Source organism: Falco cherrug, chromosome 9 (genome assembly GCF_023634085.1).
Source record: "Falco cherrug isolate bFalChe1 chromosome 9, bFalChe1.pri, whole genome shotgun sequence".
In the NCBI taxonomy this organism is placed as follows: Eukaryota; Metazoa; Chordata; class Aves; order Falconiformes; family Falconidae; genus Falco; species Falco cherrug.
The window spans coordinates 32135583-32156040 of NC_073705.1; the positions used below are offsets into that span (position 1 = coordinate 32135583).

Below are 20458 nucleotides of genomic sequence, written 5' to 3' on the forward strand. Positions count from 1 at the left end.
TTTTTATTTTTATTCTCTCACAGCACTAATCAAGACTTATTTCAAGAACATTCAAGTACTTGCATTATCTGTGGAAAATTAGCCTATTACTGAAAAATCATCTCAAAAATATCCTGCTCGCTTTTCTCACTTCAACTCCAGAAAGTTACCCTCGCTTCATGAGCTGTCTGATCAAATGGTGTCACTGTTCCTCCTTTTTCTCTTTTGCCAAAGTGAAAAGCTTGACCTATATGAAGTAGCATCCTCATATTTTCCTTCCAGATGCCTTCATTATCTCTGTAATTGGAGTGCCATGAAGATGGCAAAAGAAAAAGCTTTCTCCCCAGACGAGCTGAAGTTAAGCAAGGAATGGTCTTTTCAAGACGAGGCTTCACCATTGGAAACGATGGGGCAGCTCGACCCAAGTATGGCATAGGCTATTTTCTAAGAATTACACCTCACAGCACGACATGCTTGAAAGGAACTGTTCAAAGACAATGGCGTTGCTGTACAAGGCACTTGCAGGACTCAGGTGATACACCCGAAATAGAACCATTTCTTACTACGGAAGAGTTTCCTGGTGGGAAAATGAAACACCAAAGAAGTGAGGCCTTAAGAAGTCTTAAAGTCTGTTATTAAAATTATAAGGATCTAAGCTTATTCTTTCGGGAAAAGAAAACTTCATTTTAAGTATCAGCAGTTTTCAATGTATAGGAGAGACTGATACTAAACTGGGTTGTCCTGTTTCAGCTAGTTTCAGAAGCTAGATTTACTCAGATGACTTCCAGAAAAAACAGCTTTTCCTATAGCCTCGATAGCTCACCGACACTAATGAAATTTTAGGCAAATTGGCAATACAGTTCAAGTACAGAGCATTCCTGCATGCCATAGTGGCTTGACTAAGCTGAGAGATTACTTCCTAGTTAGTTGCACTGATAACTAAACTGCAATTTACCAAAGTAATTGAAATAAACTTAAGTGTTTGTAAGTAATTTGTTAAGGCAGTCGCTTGTTATTTACCCACAAAGTCAGAAAGAAGCACAAGTTATTTGAAACTATGAAATCTTAATTTGATAGGGAGAATAACAAACGCTATCAATCTACAATTTCAGAGATGTCAAATGGCTGAAGATATTTCTCTTACTTTCCACACATGTGAATCAGTAAAGAAATCATATATGCAACAATCAAGTAATTCAGCATCCTTCTAATCCTGCATTTACCTTGCAAATGTTTTTCGGTTAAATAAGAACTATAAGGCCATTTGATGATTTAATGGTAAGCAATCAAACTGTCATTCAAGGCAACATGATGGCATACGAATTTCACTGCAGGCAAGTACCAGGTTATACACACTGGAAGGAACAATCGAGCTAAACAGGCACGTGCTCATGGGTTCTAAAATTAACTGAAACTGTTCAGAAAGAAAACATGTTAAGGGTCAAGATGAACAGCTGACAGAACATCTGCTAAAAATGGAAAAAAGCCCCCCAAAAAAGTTAAAATAAAGAATACGTATTCCAAGTAGTGCCCCACAGTTTAAGACTGTTATATGACTTCATCTTGTATATTTACTGTCTCTAGCTATAAGACTTCTGTAAAATAAGCAGCTTGCTCCTGCATAAGATAAGAATCTTCTCTTTCATGGCTACTGAAGAGCAGTGATCAGTCCAGATATCTGGACTACAGATAGCAGAAAACAGAACTGGAGAAGGACAAAGGGGTGTAAAGTATAAAATCCTACCTGTGAAGAGATTAAGTGACATGGCATTTATTTTTATTTAGAATTACCTGTTCATCAGCTGGATTTTACATTTTTCTACCAGAAAAAAAGAGGGAAGAGAGAAAATGGCAATACCAAGTATAAGCTAATGAAAAGGAAATTTAAATTCTCAATTCACACAGAAGATGAAAACAAAAAGTTGAACCAATGGAAGAGCTCAATGATTTGTGAATGAGGCTCACTGACACTTTCAACTTAGCAAAAAAAGATTAATGTTTTGTTCTTTCTAAGGACAAGATATAGAAGAGTATAGAGGTACAACTCCATTTTACAGTCTGGAAACTAGAGAATGAGCTTAGTATGAGAACCAGATCTTACAAGTCAGGATCTACAGAACTATGATAATGAACTATGCTTTACCCCTATGAAGAGACATTTCATGCTTGGACAATCCCTTAATGAGTCAGTGAGAACTAAGCTGACCCACAGCATCGTTGTTCACATTCAAGCTATAGTCACATAAAAATTAAAGGAAAATACTTCTACTAAAGAAATAACTGATGACCATTTTTATATTTATTTGCCTTTTTTTTTTTTTAAAGGACCTCTTTTGTTATTAAAGCTAAACTGCAAAGGGTATTTAAAGTAAGGGTTTTTTTCCTCTCAAGAAAAACAATTTTAATCGCTTGTTTGTGTCAATCAATCAATCAGTTTGGGGTTTTTTTCTTCAACCAAATAAAAGGCACTACAGAAAAGCAGTCCAAGAAAAAAGCTAACAAAAAAGCACTTTTAACTGTTAAATCATGGAATCATTTCTGAAGGACAGTAAGGTTGTGGATATACTATCAAAAATGAGTAGAAGTTATCTGGCTATATGAGCAAAATATTTCTGCCTCTACTGACCAACTGATTGTGGCTGATGAACCAGTATGGCTTGGAGGAAGGTAGAAAAGAAAAATAAATCTGACTGGATATCGATAGGGAACCAAAGATTTTTTGTGGTCAGGCCAATACCAAACCTCAAAATGCAATCTTGCAAACAAGATAATCTTCCTGTAGTGCTAAACACTATGTATGTGCAAAACAGATTGCTAAGGAACTCTTTAAATGGAATAACATCATGGGGTTATAGTTATGATGGCCGAAACACCAAAACATGGTAATAATCGAAATAATCCAATAGTCTAGACTAAAAACAATGTTGTATGGTTGGCAGTTATTGAAGAAAATAAGAAAGCTATAAGAGCAAGAAGGTAGGGTAAATGATCAATTACTGGGATTGTATTGCTTCATCCATGGCAAGAGCAGGTCATTGTAAAAGTTCATTTCAGCTCGTTCTGAAAGATGACCAGTACTGTTCTTCAAACAATGCAAAATCCTATGAAACACAGTCATGGCCTGTGACTTCAGTAAATGCTACACTGATGAAACCAAAAGTGTTTTAAACATTTACTCAGTCACTGATAAGCTGAAACCCTACTATATAAAAGTAGCTGTTTAGTTGAGCAGAACTAGATAGCTTGAATAAAATATGAAATGTCTACCTGAGAGTGGGTCACTTCTAATAGCAGATTATAATTATTTATGGATATTATAATCCTGAAAGAACATGATGCTTATAAATTACTTTAGAAGAGTAAATAGAAAACAGGTAAAATCACACAAGTGATGAAAAACATATTCCTCCACAGAGTGCCAACACCTTAATTTTGTCCCTTCGCAGAACCTCTTTTTGGATCCTTTTAAAGAATTTAAGGCTATATAGGTTTTGATGTGTATTATTTTTTTTTTCCTTCCTACTGAAAGTTATGGTAGGTATACTGGCCACCTGAAAAAAGCAACTTAAACCATTCCACACAGAATTAGTTCTTACTGCACAATGGGTAAATTGTGAACACTTCCAAAGACATTTAAGAAAAAAAATATAAATTCAGACACAAGTTTTCTTGAACAGCATTTCAGGTTTAATGAAGTCAGAACTGGAAACCATCAGAACAATTTATACAACTACATACAGACTTTGGATGGCAATGTGCCCTAACTAGGAAATATAAACAGTTTTTTTCAAGATTATTTAGCTGTTCTTGATCTTAGCCGTCGCTTGATGATTAGATGATCACTTTCCTTTTTTTCTTCTACAAAGATCTAAAAAAGCCAATATATTGAGTTACTCAATATTTCTTTAGAGACAAATGACATGCAATTCTAGATCCACAAAACCAACATGTTTCTTCCCAGAAGCTGTTTCCAGAATGAAATTTGCCTATTGCCTTTTAGTCTGAGGTCTCCAGGATGGTCAGATGATTTTAGTGCATCATAATAAGCGACAAATACTGGGAACATATAAAATTCCGGTTTTGCTGAAACTAACACCAAAATCCCAAGAAATACGTGATGTGAGAGCAGGTCTCACTTCTGATCTCTAACACTCATTTCGTGAAACAATAGGTGTTCAGAAAACATTTTTAGTTTTAACTCCTTTAGCTTTCTCTGACATTGCCAGGATTCAGCCTTTCACTTTTCCTTTCATTTCCATTTTAGCTGCGTTTGCTCTGTATTTCTGTCATTTTCCTCAACCTCCTATGAGCAGCTTTTTGGTTTCTGCTGCTCCCGTTAATACAATTTACAGAAAAATCAAATATCTCAGTATGGGCAAACGCTCTCCATAGCAAAGGGAAGAAAGGATTGAACAGAAAGAAGAATACATTTTCAAGAGAGCAAGAGTATGCTCAGCACTATAGTTACGGTCAAAACTTTAAAGTTGGATTTCAGAAACAAAACATCGAGCCATGGCCTATACGACTCTTTACAGGCTGGCTTAGACAGGGCAACATAATTTAAGCACACCTAGAAGGCTACCTAAACGGTGCTTGGAAAAGCATGGATGCATCCACATCTTAAAGTAGCTGGAATGTTAGCTGGTCATAAATGGAATTGGAAATTACCTTAGGTGCTCACTTGCCCTGTGAAGTTAATTGTACATACAGACCTTTAACTTCAGTGTTTCGATCACGCTATTCAAAAACTGTGGATCCCTTAACAGTCTCTATTTATATTCTTTCTTTATGCTACACTTAAATGAACACCAGCTATTGGAAAAACAAATTAAGAAACTGCTGTAGTAAAAGTAAGCCTCCACATACCACGATTAAGATATTTATGAATCCAAATTTAGAGATATCTCTGTGATTGCTGTACCACCTATACAGTAAGTCAGTAGCCAAACACAGAGAAGATAGGTGAGAAAACAGAAAAAATGAAGTAAAACAGCAGGAAGACAAGACCAAAAGGCATGGTTAAGTAGAATCAAGAAACAAGTCAGTACTTTCAAACCTCTTCTGCAACATGATTAGACCTTCAGGTTTGTTCTGTCGCCTACATAGTTTATTTTAAGCCAAGATTACAGAAATAGATTACAGTGGACAGAACAGTAACCTGTAATCACTTACCGGAGAACCAGAGATATCAAGAGGGCAGGAAATGTCAGTTGAATACAGCTTTCTCTTAACTCGTTTTGGCTTGAGCTCCTTTTCTTTGACACTTTCTGGTTCTGCAGACTTGGGAGAGCTTATTGTAGCTATCAGCTGCTTTGCTAGAAGAAAAATTTTACTGTAAATCAATGTGTTACTGGTTTTGTGAGCCTCAAAATTAATGAAAAATTAAAGAAAGCTGTTCCATTTTTGTACTTTTTTAATAAAGATGCAGCCTGAAGTTAAAATATAAAAAAAATCAGAAGTTGTATTTGACTACCACAGTTTTCTACAGCTTCAGATGCAAAAGCTTAAAGGACACATTTCAACAGCACATTAAAAATCAATTAGGATTCAGACTTCACTGGAAGTTAAACACTTCAACAGTATTTGAACAACAGGCTTAACTGCTTTGTGCTGACAGAAGCACAAGAGTAGAGCCAGTTTCTCTAGGTATTTGTATAGTATTATCAAGCTAGTACTAGCTCTATAAAGAAATGAATGTATGCATATTATGAGCTAGAAGGAAGGAAGAAATCCCAAACAATACTAAGTTATGTGAAAGAGGAAAAAATAGAGGACATGGTAACAAAAGGTTACAAACTAGAACTCATTTGCTCAAATTAACTATTTTCAGGGTGAAACTGAGTGGTCTGAATTTGGCTTCTATTGATATTGATATGTTGTCCTCATAGAACCAATCTGACAAACCTGGGAAATTTAAAAACGTCACTATCATCTTCTAGACTATCTTACAGCAGATAAGCAAGATGTGCTCTGTAGCACATCAAGTTTTAAAGTTGGTACAAAGATCTTAATTTTAACTGTCCACAGTGAAAAGCGACTGACCTTGTTTTAACTAACCAAATAACAGCATTTTTTAGAATTTATCACTGGTGATTCCTTGTGCCCTCTGCTAATTTAATTTTTTTTTTAAACCACATTAACTCAGAGATCATGTCTTACTGTAGGAAATAATAAAAATATATTCTTCAGTGCAACCTCCTAGCAGTTAATCTTCCCAAGACTATGCTTAAACTTAATGAAATCCATTAATTGCTTCATAGTCAGTTTATTGAAGTCTTCCAAATATTTTCATGAGACACCAGCTTTCAGATTCTGTATAACTAATCTTCACCTCCCACATATATACATCAAAAAGCACTAATACAGTTTCCACAGAAACAAAGTGGGGCAGGGGAGGGGAAGAGGGATTACTTATAGAACAAGGTAAGATTTGGAGTTTGGATTCAGCTCTTGATTTTTCTTAGAGCAGTAGGGCAAGTTTCTGAAATTGTCTTTAACTGTTGGGCTGTAAGCAAGAACAAAAATAACTCAGACATTTTGAGCTTAAAGTTATCATTGCTTTTATAATAAATTTATATGCACATATTCCACACTGTGTCCTTTCACTCCATTTGGTTTACCTTTCACACTGAACCTAAACTTTAGAATGTGTGGTCCTTGCAATAAAGACAGCCTTTTACTACTCTGCAAGATTCAATATAGCAGGCCTCAGTTCAGCCTCCATTATTTCAAATGAAATAACAACTTAACAAAGCAGACATGTCCTTTAATAACATATACATTAATAGATTACATTAGAAAAAGGCCATTCTACAGTGCCCAGAGAACATGGAATAAGCCTTATTTATTCTGTACAAACCTTTAGAGTGAATAATAGTAGGAGAACTTTGGAAAAAATCTCCAATTTTTTGTAGTGTTCCATCTTTCTTTTTGGCTGAATTTTTACTTGAAGTGGATTCTTGCTTTAAGTCTTTTCTAAACGACTGTGTAGTAGACATCTGCACAGAAATACAATATCATAATTTAAGTTGAAAACTGAATTGTCAATTTCAATTGACAGCTGAAAATCAAACTTCAGGTTTAATTCCATTTTAGTTGACTTCAGTGTTATTTTCAAGCTGACATTTTGAGCTTTGCTTCTGACCCCTCAGTCCATTATACTAATGATACTACCACAGCAAGTAGACTACACCATTTTATAGCCAGAAGAAAAAAAATTGACAAAGTTTCATAGAATATATTTAAAGGTGTCAGTAATACAGGAAACAAATAGTTTCTTTAAAAAAGAAAAAAGTAGATTCAAAGTTGTAGAGTATTTTGTTTACATCAAGAAAAGCTCGTCTAATCAAACAGGAGGAAACTGATGGGGAAATAAATCTACTACCTACCCAGCTTACTATTAAGGCCTAAAAATCATCTTTTCATAAGTCATGCCTATAGACAACACGAACCTCAGTTTTACTTCAAAGGCATTGCCTTTAACATCAACTATACTAACAGTATGTTCAAACTAGTCTTCACAGCTTTTCAATATGCAACATCGTTCCCTTTGAATCATTGCACACTGCAGCTACTACACATTCTTGGCAAATAGACTTACTCTCTTCGGTTGACTAATAGAGTTTAGTAGGAAGACAACATCAGTGTTTAAGAATCCTTATCTATATACTTGATTAAAATAAGATACTGCTACATAAAAGTGTTTGCTCCTTTCACAAGTCCACCTTTACAGAAAAGGTCAAATTAACTTCAAAAACATAACAAAACCGCACCATTTTCTTATTGCTTGTAGAAGGTGAATTAGTCATAGCAGATTTTTCATTTTTCTTGTTCTCATTTTTCACAAAATCCTAAGAAAATAAACATGACAGATTTAAACTAGGATTCTTGCAGAAAGGACAATAAGTATTTATATTACAGAAGGAAAAACAATTACAGTTGTTTAAATGCAACAACTAACAGTGGGAAGGCATTGGCTAATACTGAAGAGGTAACTATTGAAATGTGAATTAAATGCAAAACAAACTTGTAGAAAGGAACTAGAAATACCTGTAAGTCAAACCATTCTGACACATACTATTCTTCTCTCCATAATTTTCTATACTTTTGGCTTTAAGAGATTTGACAAGCAAACACAGAAATCAAAATTAACTTAATTCTAAATGTAAATTCTGATTTATGTTGACAACTACAAAAAGCGGTTGGAGCACAGTACCATTTTAAGCTGTCAATAAAAGACTTCTTCTGTCTTGTGAAGGGGTGCCAAGAGATTTCAGATAACTGATAGCCATACCGACCGATAAGTGTCAGAAAAAAGAGGTTTTTGTTCCTTGTTTATTTAGAAGGGAGTCTCTGCAGAAGATTTGGTTTTGTTTGTTTCTAAAAAAAAAAGGCAAGCATTGTTTTGGCTTTGGAGGTTTTTTTAGTGTTTTTGTTTTGGTTTTTTTTTTAATAAATTTGAGATGAGCAGTATATGGTTATTTTTTGCACCACAGGTTTCCCCTCAATCTTTACTTTTACCACTGAAAATGGGATTTTCTGTTTTAGGAAATTAAAAAAATAACTTGTGTCTTCAGTAGCCTTGTGACAGTTAAAGTTACTGATTCGTTTTACAATCTATTTCTGTTTGGCACATTAACATGAAAATAATATTTAAGAATAACGTTCAGGTGAATAAAACTGCAATAAGATAGTTTTAAATTTAGTTCCATGTTATTTAAAGTTACTTAGCTAAATATCATTCCATAAGGGTATGAACACAGATGACTACACTATGAAAGGATTTAAATGAATTAGTAAAACCGTCTTCTCTAAAAACATGGATAACTACATTAGATGAAATATATTTATCTGTAGATAAGGTTTGGTACTTTCAGTGCGGTTCAGAAGGGTGGTTATTTTTACGCCTACTTTTCCAGCAGCCTGAGGGAATACTACTCAAAAGGAAATCAGTTCAACACAAGTTTCAATCAATTTTGGACCTTATTCCAGAGTGAAGTGTTGATTTCCAGATTAATAAGCTTGCACAGTTTTTAATAGTTACTTTTGCAATCCAGGTTTAACAAAATGAGTTTACTGAAGTACTGTTGAACACTATTTCTCTTAACTCTTTTACTAAGAGATTAAAAAAACATATTACTTGGGAACACTTGAGTGAGAAATGTTAGAAAAGAATCAGATACTTAACTCTCCAGCTGAGACAAGTTCACTCACTGAAAGAAATCACTTACCACCTAGCCAAATCATCCACAGGTCACCTCCCTCATACTCATCTGTCAGCTTCAAAAGTGTTTAGAAGTCTAGAGAGTCATAAGCCCCACAAGTAGGATTACAAGATTTAAGTATCACCAAAATGTGGTCTTAGGGTTTCATAGTCTTTGTGTCTTAGAGACAGCTGTGTTGGTGCTAACGCTGATAAAAGCCAGAAGAAAGGGATATGCAGTTCAGGTAGAAGCAATGAAGATTTTTAGCACCTTGAACTGCTGTGGAGCCCTAGTCTCGCATATAAACACCACAGCACATTAAGGCAGCTGGAGCATATTACCTAACACAATTAAATCAAAGAGGAATTAAATTAAAGAGGAATTAAGGTCTACAGAAAACAGGGAGGTTCTGGTGTAATCAGGGGCAAAAGGCCAGAGTCTGGATAAATTAAGGTCTATGACTGACTTCAACACAGGCCAGAGATCCACCGCTGGGGGGGCGTGCAGAGTGGGGAGGTTTAAATATACCCTAGACACATCCTTAGGATGTCAACTCAGAATCGGAAGATAAGGACAGGTTTTTAACAAATGAGCAGGGTAATACATTGAAGAACTGCACAACATATTTTGTCAGTTAGTCTAGGTCATACCTTATCCATCTCTTCGCTCTTCCTTTTCTTTCTTGGCCTCAGCATTTTAACTGTAACTGGTAAGGTGCTGCCCTGGTGCTTCACCTCCATCTTGTTGGGTTGCAGAGGTGTGAACTGGATTTCCATCTCTGGTTTCGGGAACCGACTGGTTTTTCCATCTTCTGTGGACACTTCAGAAGAGTCAAGGACAACTTCTGAATGGTCCTACGAGCATATGGAAATTTTAAGAAAACAAGTTTTAAAATAGCTATCAGCTAAGTACTATAATACTTACCCATCCCCAGGGTATCGCAATGCAAGCATTCCATTTTCCAGCTGCTAGTTTTCAGAACACTCCAAAGTCAAGAAATCTATTTCAACTACAGTAGAGTTTAACTCTTATTTTCTAATACTTTTTTGTCACATTTTAGAAAGTTAGACATGTCTATCTATGATCACAGTACTTAAAGTTTTCCTTGCTGAACTTAGCCTGATACTTTGTTTCCAAGTCATCTTCCTCAAGGGCAGTCAGTTAGTCACAGTTTTCACAGCTAACAGTAGTAGAATTGACATGATTTTCTTCATCTTAACTCTGCTGCTCCTTAGGAACTAGGCAGTAACAGCAGCTTTTGAGAGAAAAGCATAATCTTTCTCTAGCTTATCTTTAGGGAGCACTCTCTTCCCCTTCTACACTAAAGAAGTTAACTGTGTAAGTAACAGGGTCCAACAGACAAGCTACAAGCCAAATGCAACCTATGAGACACTTCATCACTATCTGTTCTTTGGAAGAGCAGCAGGCATTCAGGCAGCACATTTGCCCACACGCTGAATGAAGACTTTGCGTTGCACCTCCTTACAGCCAAACTGCAAGAACTGCACAGTGAGGGTGGGATGGCAAGCTCAGTTTGCACAACTGTTCTTCACCAGCAGCATTTCACCTTCCAGCCAAACCTGTCCTCCTTCCCAAAACCATCAAGACAGAGCTGTGGTCTCCTCCGCTCCTGCATCTCCATGGCAGCAGTTCAGCTGCTGGCTAGTGCACAAAAATCAATTCAGTAGCTGTTTGAATGAAACATGGCAGATAGGCTGCTGGGACTGGTAGTGATAAATGGCAGATGGCTGCTGCTGCTGCTGCTGCTAGTAGGGTCCCAAGCAAACTAGGTGCTGTTGCTTCTTACACTGGTTCACCCTGAAGGGTACCTCCCTCTTCTCAAAAACGAAAATAATCAAAGCTTATGGAAAGCCAAAAAGTAGTCACCTTCTTCAACCGGCTCTGCTGGGACTCTGAGTGGGAATATCAGCACCACTGTATTCCCAGGAATGGAGCTGGTCAATAGAAATATTTTTTCTTTATAACTGCTACTTCATGAGAGTTTGCAATCAAAGTTACATAGGAATGGTTAGTGTCATTAGCTAACAAAGCTACACAAAGGAATCCTATAGCAATCCTACATTTGGGAGAAAGCAAATCCAATTTGCCCTGCTGTTACTCCTCCATTTAAAAGGTGGGTTTGGTTTGGTTTTTTCTTCCCCCTCAGGGAAGGATCAGCCACTTCATAAGCATCCATAAGAGGTAAGTTTTCAAGAGCACACAGTTGAAGTCAGATACAATTATTCACATGGTTATGTTATACAGCTTTTATTTCTACCAAAGGCACTAAATCAGGTGATTTGATCATCAAGGCATTTGCAGAATAAAACTTTAGAATTCTTCAGGCAACATTTTCTTCCATATTCTTGATTTAGCAAAATTCATACAATTGCATAGAATTTTCAAATTTAAAGTTTTCTATCAACTTTACTTAATGAGAAGGCACTGCTAGGACATCAAGATAATGAATAATTCTCTTTAATTCCCTCATATCTTACTGGAATACTTTCTCCAGCTATAGGATTAGTCTTGCTTTGTTTTTCCATAAACTGTAAATATTTAGAACGAGTAAAGATTATGCTAGACCATAAACCTCACAATATTTTGAGTTTTCAAAAGTTACAGTATAAAAAGCTCAAGTGCAGAAACCTAATGAACTCCTGGGCTAGAAGGCAAAACAGGTTTAAGTCAGTAACACCTATTCATGACATGATCATAAGATGTGCTCTGCTGGGTCTCACCAACAGTCCACCTGGTTCAATATCCTGCCTCCAAGAGTGGCAAAGGGAGATGCTATCTGGGGATAACACATGTGATCCCAGCCACCCTGTCAACTGCTCCCTCCATACACTCCCAGCACTCTCAGCTGTTGCATTGGACGTGTCAGAGGGCAAAACCTCTACTTAATCCTCAGAGTATCCATTTACAAATATATTTACCGATTTTTACTACAAATTTTTCTAACCCCTGCTGAAAGTACCCATCTCCATCACCTCCAGATCACTAGCTGCTTCATATAGGAATATGTTATTTTAACTGTTTTAAAGTTATCTCTTAATAGCTTCATCAAGTGCTTCCAAGTTCTTGCAAGATTTTAGAAAGACAGTACTGCCTTCTGTTTACCTGCCACAACCATGATTTTCTAAGCCTCAGCTCCATAACCCTCTAGTGGCTTAACCTCTCCCAATCGATGCCACCTTCTTGGCCTCTCCTCACAAGGCAGGCAATACACATCACCTTGATCACTTCAGTTTTTCTTTATTTCCACTATGTGATTCCTGAGAACTTTCCCCCAAAACTTTACCCCATTCACTTCAATACCAACATAACAGTTTCTTACATGATAATCCTGTTAGCAGCCTCTCCTTATTAATATCATCAAGTATTGTTACTATCGGCTTGAGGTAAATACTCCACCAACTATTAACAACAATTCTTCTCTATAACTGATTTCATAGCAAAAAACTAATTTTATCGTGCTCTCTTAGCTGCTATGAACAAAGCTGTATAAAAAGCAGTAACCTTTCTGAGAGCTATTCTGCCCTCCCTCATATATCACAAGCTTTATCGATACAGCACTAGCTAAACTGATGAAGTAGAAAGAAACAAGCCGGAAAGTCTTATTTGGCAGTAGACAGGAAAGAGATTAAAAGATGCATTTTGGCATTCAGTCCAGTTCTGCAGGAAGAGGAGAACCAAGTCATCTAGCAGCTGGGGAGGGACTACTAGGAAACCCATGTTCAGCCCTGCGTGTCATTATTTAGCAACAGAGCCACACAGCATTAATTCAGTTTAGCAGGAGGCCTACCTCATTAAATACTGTTCATATAGCACACAAAGGTTCAGTCAGAATCAGGAGCCTCAGTACAGTTGCAAGCCTTTTAATTTTAGTTTGGAAAATATGCAAAGTTGATCTTTTCTTTGCGTAAGCTTCGAATATTGTTTTATTTTGAAGTGGGATGCAAGATACTGTTCTTGTGATGTCCAGTATGGGCTGGCAGCTGTAGTTAGAGGCATCCCTACTACCATACTATAGGTGATGATACGAAAGTTGTTTGAGCAGAAATCCTGTTAACACTGACGTAACACTACTAACTTTATGTCTTCAAATCTCTAGAACCTGGATTAGTTAACTAGTTTTTCTTTCAGGTATAGAAGTTCTAGAATACCACCTCTCTATACACTGTATTAACTAATGTACCTTTTTTCTGAGAGCAAGAGCAAAAGAGGGAGAGAAAGAATGAACAAGAACTCACAACTGGAGATACAGTTCAAGTACTAAGAACTATGAAAACTAATTGGGAGGTTCCCAGTATTGCTGAAATATATACTGAGAAAATAACAAAATGAGGAGGTTATAACAACGTATCATTAATACATACTGCCTATAAATATGAACAAACATACCTCTTTGTTTACAGACTGATCTATTTTATCTTGTTCTTCTTCAGGTAAAGGTACTTCTGCCAAAGACTGAACGCTTTTATGGTTAACGTGCTTTTTCAGCTCCTTTATAATGTCATCTTTCTCAGCCAGCTGTTTTCTTAGCTCTTCTACATCAGTTTCCTTATCCTAATAAACATCGCAAAAATTGCCACAGATTACAAGATTAGCAAAATAAATTAATATATACACAAGCATCATTACAATTACTTGGTAGCATCAGTTATAGAATTGCAGGCTAAAGCAATCAGCTATCCCAACAGAAAGCCAATAGTTTCATGTATGAGTGGCCACTATTTAAAGTGAAGACAAGTCATATAACAGCCTGGGAAGATGTAATGCAGTTTTATTTTACTCTACATATGTAAAGTTATAAGAAGTTCACCTCCCACCTCGGTGCTGTGGAAAAGGCAGCAAATGTGATAGTTGTTTCAGATTTCCAGTCCAACTTTGCAATACAAGTATCAAATAGACTGGAGTGTTTATTCGGACCACTAAGTATTTTGAAGCTTCAGTTAGTTACAAAGTTCAGCTTCAAACATACATAAATAAACCTTTTTTGTTTTTAAATTAGCTGCAAATGGTTTCAATATAACAGTGTTTAAGAAATAAAAAATAGAGCAAAAATGCAAAAAGAAGTATAGTGTTTTGCAGAATTAATGGATTAAAAAAAAAATTACACAGGAACAAGAAAGAGATACAGATGACCTTTCCTGAATCCTTTAGTGTAGCCTGCTTCAGTTCTGCTATTTCTTTATCTTTTTGTGTGTTGTCAGAAGCCAAAGTTTTGAGTTGTACTTCTAAAGCTTCTACTAATTTATCTCTGTCTTCACGCCACTTTTGAAGATTGCTGTCCTTTTCTACCAGCTGTGCAGCAAGTCTTTCCTAAATGAAGAAAAGATGGGTTAGAATTGAACATCACTTCTACACACTATCTGAACTACTGTAAGAGTTTGGTTTTGCATAGTTAGTACTATTTTATGGCCTTAGTAAACTTGAGAGCCTGTGTAGATCTTAAACCTCACATAGAGCTAGTTTCACTACAAATATGCAAAAGCAAACCATGCTTGAATTAGAAAATCTGTATCTATAGTTATAGTCTTTATGAAAATAATTTTTGGTAAGAATAATCATTCCTGTTTGCTTGCTCTGTGATTTTATTACTAACAAGTCTCAGATAGTCACAGACAAAGTAAAAGCAGTCCCAAGCTCCTAACACCCTCCTGTACTGATTGTAGGTCCAGAAAGTCATGACAAACAAGTTCTAGACTCAAATATAGGTTTAGATTTTACAGATTCATATACTACTTTCATATACTTAAGAAATTACAACCTTGATGCAATCCAGTGAACAGGCAAGTTATCTACCTCGTTATTAACTATCAGTCACTCTACTCTGAAAGCAATATGGGAGCAAAACCACTACCAATTTCGACCAAGTATTTTTACTCTGTATCTGGAAAGAAGCTATTTTTTTTTGTCAACTTCTTGTTTTGTCCTTTTCCTTCTAAAGCCTTATAGCTTAAGCAACAAATCTTGTTGTTCAAAATATGTTTTCTTAGCTTCATTAAGTAGCAATTCATTTAAGTGTAGGTTACTTACTGGTGTTTTACACACACTGTGAAGTCTAAAGGCTTCATAGAGCAGTGGTGGTGGTGATAGAATTGAAAGGAACAGGCACATTAACTTCCATTATGTACTAAGCTTTTTCATTTTTTGACCCTTCTATTCTTCCCTTTTCATATTGAGAAGATCTCATTTGAGCTTTGCCACATGATAAAGTGAGGGGACTTTGACAAAGGCCAGCTTCCCTCAGGCACCCATGCTGTTAACACTTGACATGAGACTTGCTCTGTACTAAAAGACTTACACTAGAGGACTCAGCAAAGGCCTCCAGGCACTTACAATTTCTGCTTGTTGTTTTACATAACGTTCTCTATCCTCTGCAAATTTTCTCATTTCTCTGTTGCGATGCCTCTCAACTTCTTTTAGTTGACTTATGAGCCCCATTTTTTCCTCCAGCCACTTCTTTCTATCATTCTGATACTTTGCTTCATTTTCCTATTTTAAGGAAACCAGAAATAAAAACAGAGATTAAGCAAAGACTCAGACAAAATCTTAAAATCTTACCATCAAATGGATTCATCTCAGAAAAATAACAGAAATAGCATAGATTTACTCCAGCATACTCCCAAGTGCAAGTGTTACATTCTCATTTGTTCTTCTCTATTGGAAAAAATTAACAACTTTCAGCACTTCTTATTCAGCCTGGCACGTTTTCATGGAACAAATTTTCTTCTAAAAATGCTCTGGGTAAGTTACAAACACTATAAAAGTCACTCTAAGAGTAACAGTAAAGACAGCCTTTTAACTTAAAAATTGCCAATCTTTATGTCGCCTTACAGGTAGAAAACTTATATCTGCTTCAAGAATGAAGGGGAAAGAATGCAGTATAGTTTGAACGATGGGTATAGACAGTGTGTACCTAAGGACATCACTTCACAGCAACTTTGCCTCCTTTTCTATCACAATCAAACCTCTTGTCAGACACTCTCCCACATAAAACAGAAGGCATCTTAAAAACTGCTTGGAAAAAAAGTCTACTTTCTAATCCAAGGAGAATTAAGAGGCAAGTTCTCAACCTAGCAGGAAAGGCTTACAAGTCATACAGCAAGCACAAGACCTTGAAAGAATCTGCTTTAGTTGCCCACGCAACTGACAGGAAAGAGGCTCAAAATGGCTATCAGGAATTGGGCTGGTTAAGACAATTCTAAGAGGAGCCCACCTACAGAAGCACTGTCCGCGGTACCCAGATGTAGGAAAAGGGCCTCAGTGATGCCATCCAGTACAAAGATACTGCCGCCACACTTCGCTGCACTGGTGCACTGCAGCTTTTAGACGGGGTTTCCTTTCCTGCTGTTAACAACTTGCCATATCATGCTGCAGCTCTTTAAAGTTAGCACCACAAGAAAATTTAGACTCCTAAATGAAAGTTATGGCTTTGAAACTAAGAATGAATTATGTCACCATATTTTACCTTCAGTTCTTTTTGCAGCTTTATTAATTCCTCATTTTCAGTTATGTTTTTATCCTCATTTTTGCTCATCTTTTGCTGCCAGTCACTACTGCTCTGGTTATTCAGCTCTCCATATTTCTGCTTCCATGCTTCCAGTTCTGGTCAGTACACAAAATGAAGTTACATAGAATAGAGTTACAAATGCATATTTGACCACATTCACATCCTCCTACTAAAGTTACATGGATTTATCAGCTATGACCACAAAGGGACAGAAGCCTTTAATGTTAGAAGTTTGTGATGTACTACATGAAACTAATGCCTAAATACCAGTCAACCAATAAAAACAGAAACGTAAAGCAGACATCGCAATACATCCAAAACAATTTTGCCTCCCTGCTCCCTTTTCATGGAGAAATTACCCAAAACTAATCTGTTGGTCTCTTCTAATTTGGTCTCAAGCACTTGATCTTGTTCAGTCTGAGTCAGTTCTTGTTCTTCTAATGTAATCCGCATATCTTCAATTATTTTTTCCTTTGCACGCAGATCTGAGGATTTGAAAATAAATTTACAGTTGAGCACCCTCCAAGTTCCCACCATTCTCTCTCAAAGTGCCTTCAGTACAAATCATTTCCCCATTCCCTGAAATCAAAAGCTCTATTAAAATGAAATAGAATATCTCTACTCAACTATCCATATCCAAAATTGTTGACTGATTTTCTTCAGCCTGATTTAGGTGAGCATTTCTGTGTTAACGTCAGTCAGATTATGACTTGTATTGTATAAAAACGAAACATTTTGCAGTTAAACAATGATTATCAAACCTGCAGAAACTGTTATGGTGCTAGTTCATGTTTCAGTGTTTGGTTTTGTTAGAATGACCAACAGAAGTGGCAAATAAATACCAACATTTAATAAGTTTACACTAATACAGCAAATCCACACCTCCTCTGAGGCTTATGTTTGTTTTTCTGAGACTGTTTCATTGCTTTCAAATATACTTGCTACTAACAACTCACAAAAATTAGTTCCAGACTGTAACATTTGATGTCCAAGTTGGAGTTTCTCAGTATTTTAAAATACAAATCTATAAAGCTCTCCAAATTAGTTAACAGTATAACAACTCATTATGTCGCCATTTCACACCAAAAAAACAGAACAGTAATGTTTTTTTTTTCCTGACCTTTGCATGCTTTCTCATACTGCTTGGATATTTCTTCCAACTTCTCATTATTCAATTGCTCCTAAATATCACATTGAAAAGCAAATTAAAGAAAGCATGTTTAAAGAAACAAACATACATGCTAGAAATGAGCAGCTTTTCATTTTGAGCTTTACTAAGTAACAAATGAAGTATTTAAGACAAACAGTCCAGAATAAGTAAGTTTTTCATATAGTATAAAGGAGCATTCAAGCTGATTAAGAAAAATGTTTAAGAGGAAGACATTACTACTAGTATATCTAAGTGTCGCTAATCAGAATATCAGCAGGTATTAAGTATGTATTTACTGGGCAGATTATTTAAAATGATTTGACGATGTCATGCAGTGAAAAGTTTTTAAACATCTTTCGTTCATCCATTAAAACTAGTTTCAGCTGGCTACTCTTGTTTTTACCCAATTTCTGTAAGCTTTCTCCTGTTGCTTGGAAAACTTGCCTCATGAATGGATTAATGAAAAAAATTAAGAGCAAGTAAAATTTAAAAACCTAGAATACCTTTTTAAGTTGTAGGATTGTGCGCTGTTTGATCTCTAATTCTTCACTAAATTGGTTTTTAATTCTCTGAAGTTCATTAACTTTGTTCCTCAGGGATTTCTCCTCAGATCGCATTGTACATACCTGTAACAATTCACAAAGACAGCAAGCAAAGCCAACATTTAGCCTTTTACAATCTCCGTAAGCTAACAAAATACTTTTGAGTCAAATTTTGGCAAGCACCTTAGCTGAATTTCAGGGACTGGAGGTGCACTATACTGTATATCCTTCCTAGGTAAGGATTTTCACCATATAATTATTACATTTAGCAGGGGGATAAAAACCAAACCACCACCAAACCAAAAAACCCACCAGGAAATAGCCTAATTAAGCTGCAGTGTCAGTTGTCCTTTTTAAAAACAAAACCGAAATCAAACAAACAAACAAAAAAAGAAACACACAAAAGAATGTTTTCTGACATGTGATCCCATCTGCTCCTTGCTGCTTCTCAAAGATAGGATTATACACTGAATGTTGACTAGGAAAAGGTCCTCAAATGCTAGGCTCCTAGGTAAGACACTAATACTTTAAGGTGTAACTTTCAAGCCCAAACTCTTGCGGTAGTTTTTTGGGTTTTAAAGTCTTGTTGAGATCCCATGAGGTTCTAAGAAATCCTACTGCTTGATAACTAAATGCTAACAACTAACTAGTAAAAATTATCCCATTTTTTCATTTCTTCTTCTCAACCTTAATAGAAAACATAGCTAAGATTTTAAAGCCTCTAAAAGTTAGTACTTTTCTGATTAACCCATCTTTTCCTCCTAGAGATCAGTACTTTCTACAAGTCTGAAATCTGAGGCCTTGTAGTCAGCACAAATAACAATGTAAGGCTACTGTTATTATAAATATTATAAAGTCCTTCTCCATAACCAGATTAGCCATAGTTTTCAAACCTTTTTCAAGTGTATTAATAAGTTTTACACCCCACCCCACCCAATATTTCTACCAATCCATGTTTTGACATCTGATCTTATCTTTAGCTTACAGCTTCAATGGCAACGTAACTTAAGATTCACTGTAACTCTAAATGTATCACTCCAAATAGCTTTATTATGAATCACTTTTAATATTGGTAGCTTGAGATTTGTGAAAAACAGGCTTTAGTAACACAACTCCAAGCATAAATTTGCAGAAGAAATATTTGGACTATGGTTACCAACCTCTGTTTCTACTTGCTGAATTTGTTTCTTGGCATCATAAAATTTCTCTTTCATATCTGTATATTCTTCCTCTTTCATCTGCAAATCTTTTTTCAAACTTTGTACAAGGGCAGAGCTCTCAGAAAGTTCTTTATGTAACCTTGTGTTAGAAATTAAGAGACATAAATAACATTAGTGTTACACATCTCAAAGAAGTAGCTTTTACACATTAATTCAGGCTCTCTGACTGCTGTTTTTATTCATTAATAGCATCTCAGATCTGTCAGACCAATGACAAACTTCATAATTTTACTTTTGGATATCAGCTTCTTATTATATGATCCTGAAGTTACAAACCACTTAAATTTACTTCTCAACACTGCAGGTTTTTTTAATTGTTTTAAGCACAGTAGAGCAACCATTTTTATCATTACATATCCTTATAAAGTAACAAAAGGAACAAGATTAATATCAAGTAAGTTTAAATTTGATACCTTCATTCCAGACCTTGTATGTATCAAAGTAAATAATAATCAAAAGAAAATGGAAAATCAGTAACACTGCAACAAGTGCTGCTGTTACAAGTGCTACTAAGTAATTAAAAAGTTTGATGGGTTTATTTTAAAATGGTTACGATTATTTAAAACTTTTACAGTAACACATCTTGGATTTTTACTTTAACTAAAAAAAAATATTTTTTAGATTCTGTAGCTAACACCACAAAACACGGCCTCACAAAAGGAAAACCATTCAAAACTTCACAAGCAGAGTCAGGGATCTCCAGACCTTCATGCTAAAACATAGTTTAGAATATATGCAGGTACACACAGATATGGCACTGAAGAAACCCTAGTCAGGAGAAGGGTTACACAGTGTCTTAAAGCTATTTTTACATGACTGCAATTTCCTTACCATATAGTAAA

The 20458-nt window shown here is 35.9% G+C and overlaps 1 protein-coding gene across 2 annotated transcripts in view; it reads right to left on the reverse strand.

Moving 5' to 3' along the window:
* Window positions 1–3643: 3643 nt before the first annotated feature.
* Window positions 3644–20458, reverse strand: part of KIF20B (kinesin family member 20B) — a 43313-nt gene continuing 26498 nt past the window's right edge. For both annotated transcript variants that reach the window (XM_055721448.1, XM_055721447.1), the window contains exons 21-33: window positions 19557–19695; window positions 18358–18480; window positions 17825–17885; window positions 17064–17189; window positions 16663–16799; window positions 15531–15686; window positions 14334–14510; window positions 13590–13754; window positions 9833–10036; window positions 7752–7829; window positions 6839–6977; window positions 5152–5294; window positions 3644–3847 (exon numbers count right to left, since the gene is read on the reverse strand). In XM_055721448.1, coding sequence (XP_055577423.1) covers window positions 3773–3847; window positions 5152–5294; window positions 6839–6977; window positions 7752–7829; window positions 9833–10036; window positions 13590–13754; window positions 14334–14510; window positions 15531–15686; window positions 16663–16799; window positions 17064–17189; window positions 17825–17885; window positions 18358–18480; window positions 19557–19695 — 1723 coding nt within the window. In that variant the 3' untranslated portion in view covers window positions 3644–3772. The remainder of the gene's footprint in view (window positions 3848–5151; window positions 5295–6838; window positions 6978–7751; window positions 7830–9832; window positions 10037–13589; window positions 13755–14333; window positions 14511–15530; window positions 15687–16662; window positions 16800–17063; window positions 17190–17824; window positions 17886–18357; window positions 18481–19556; window positions 19696–20458) is intronic.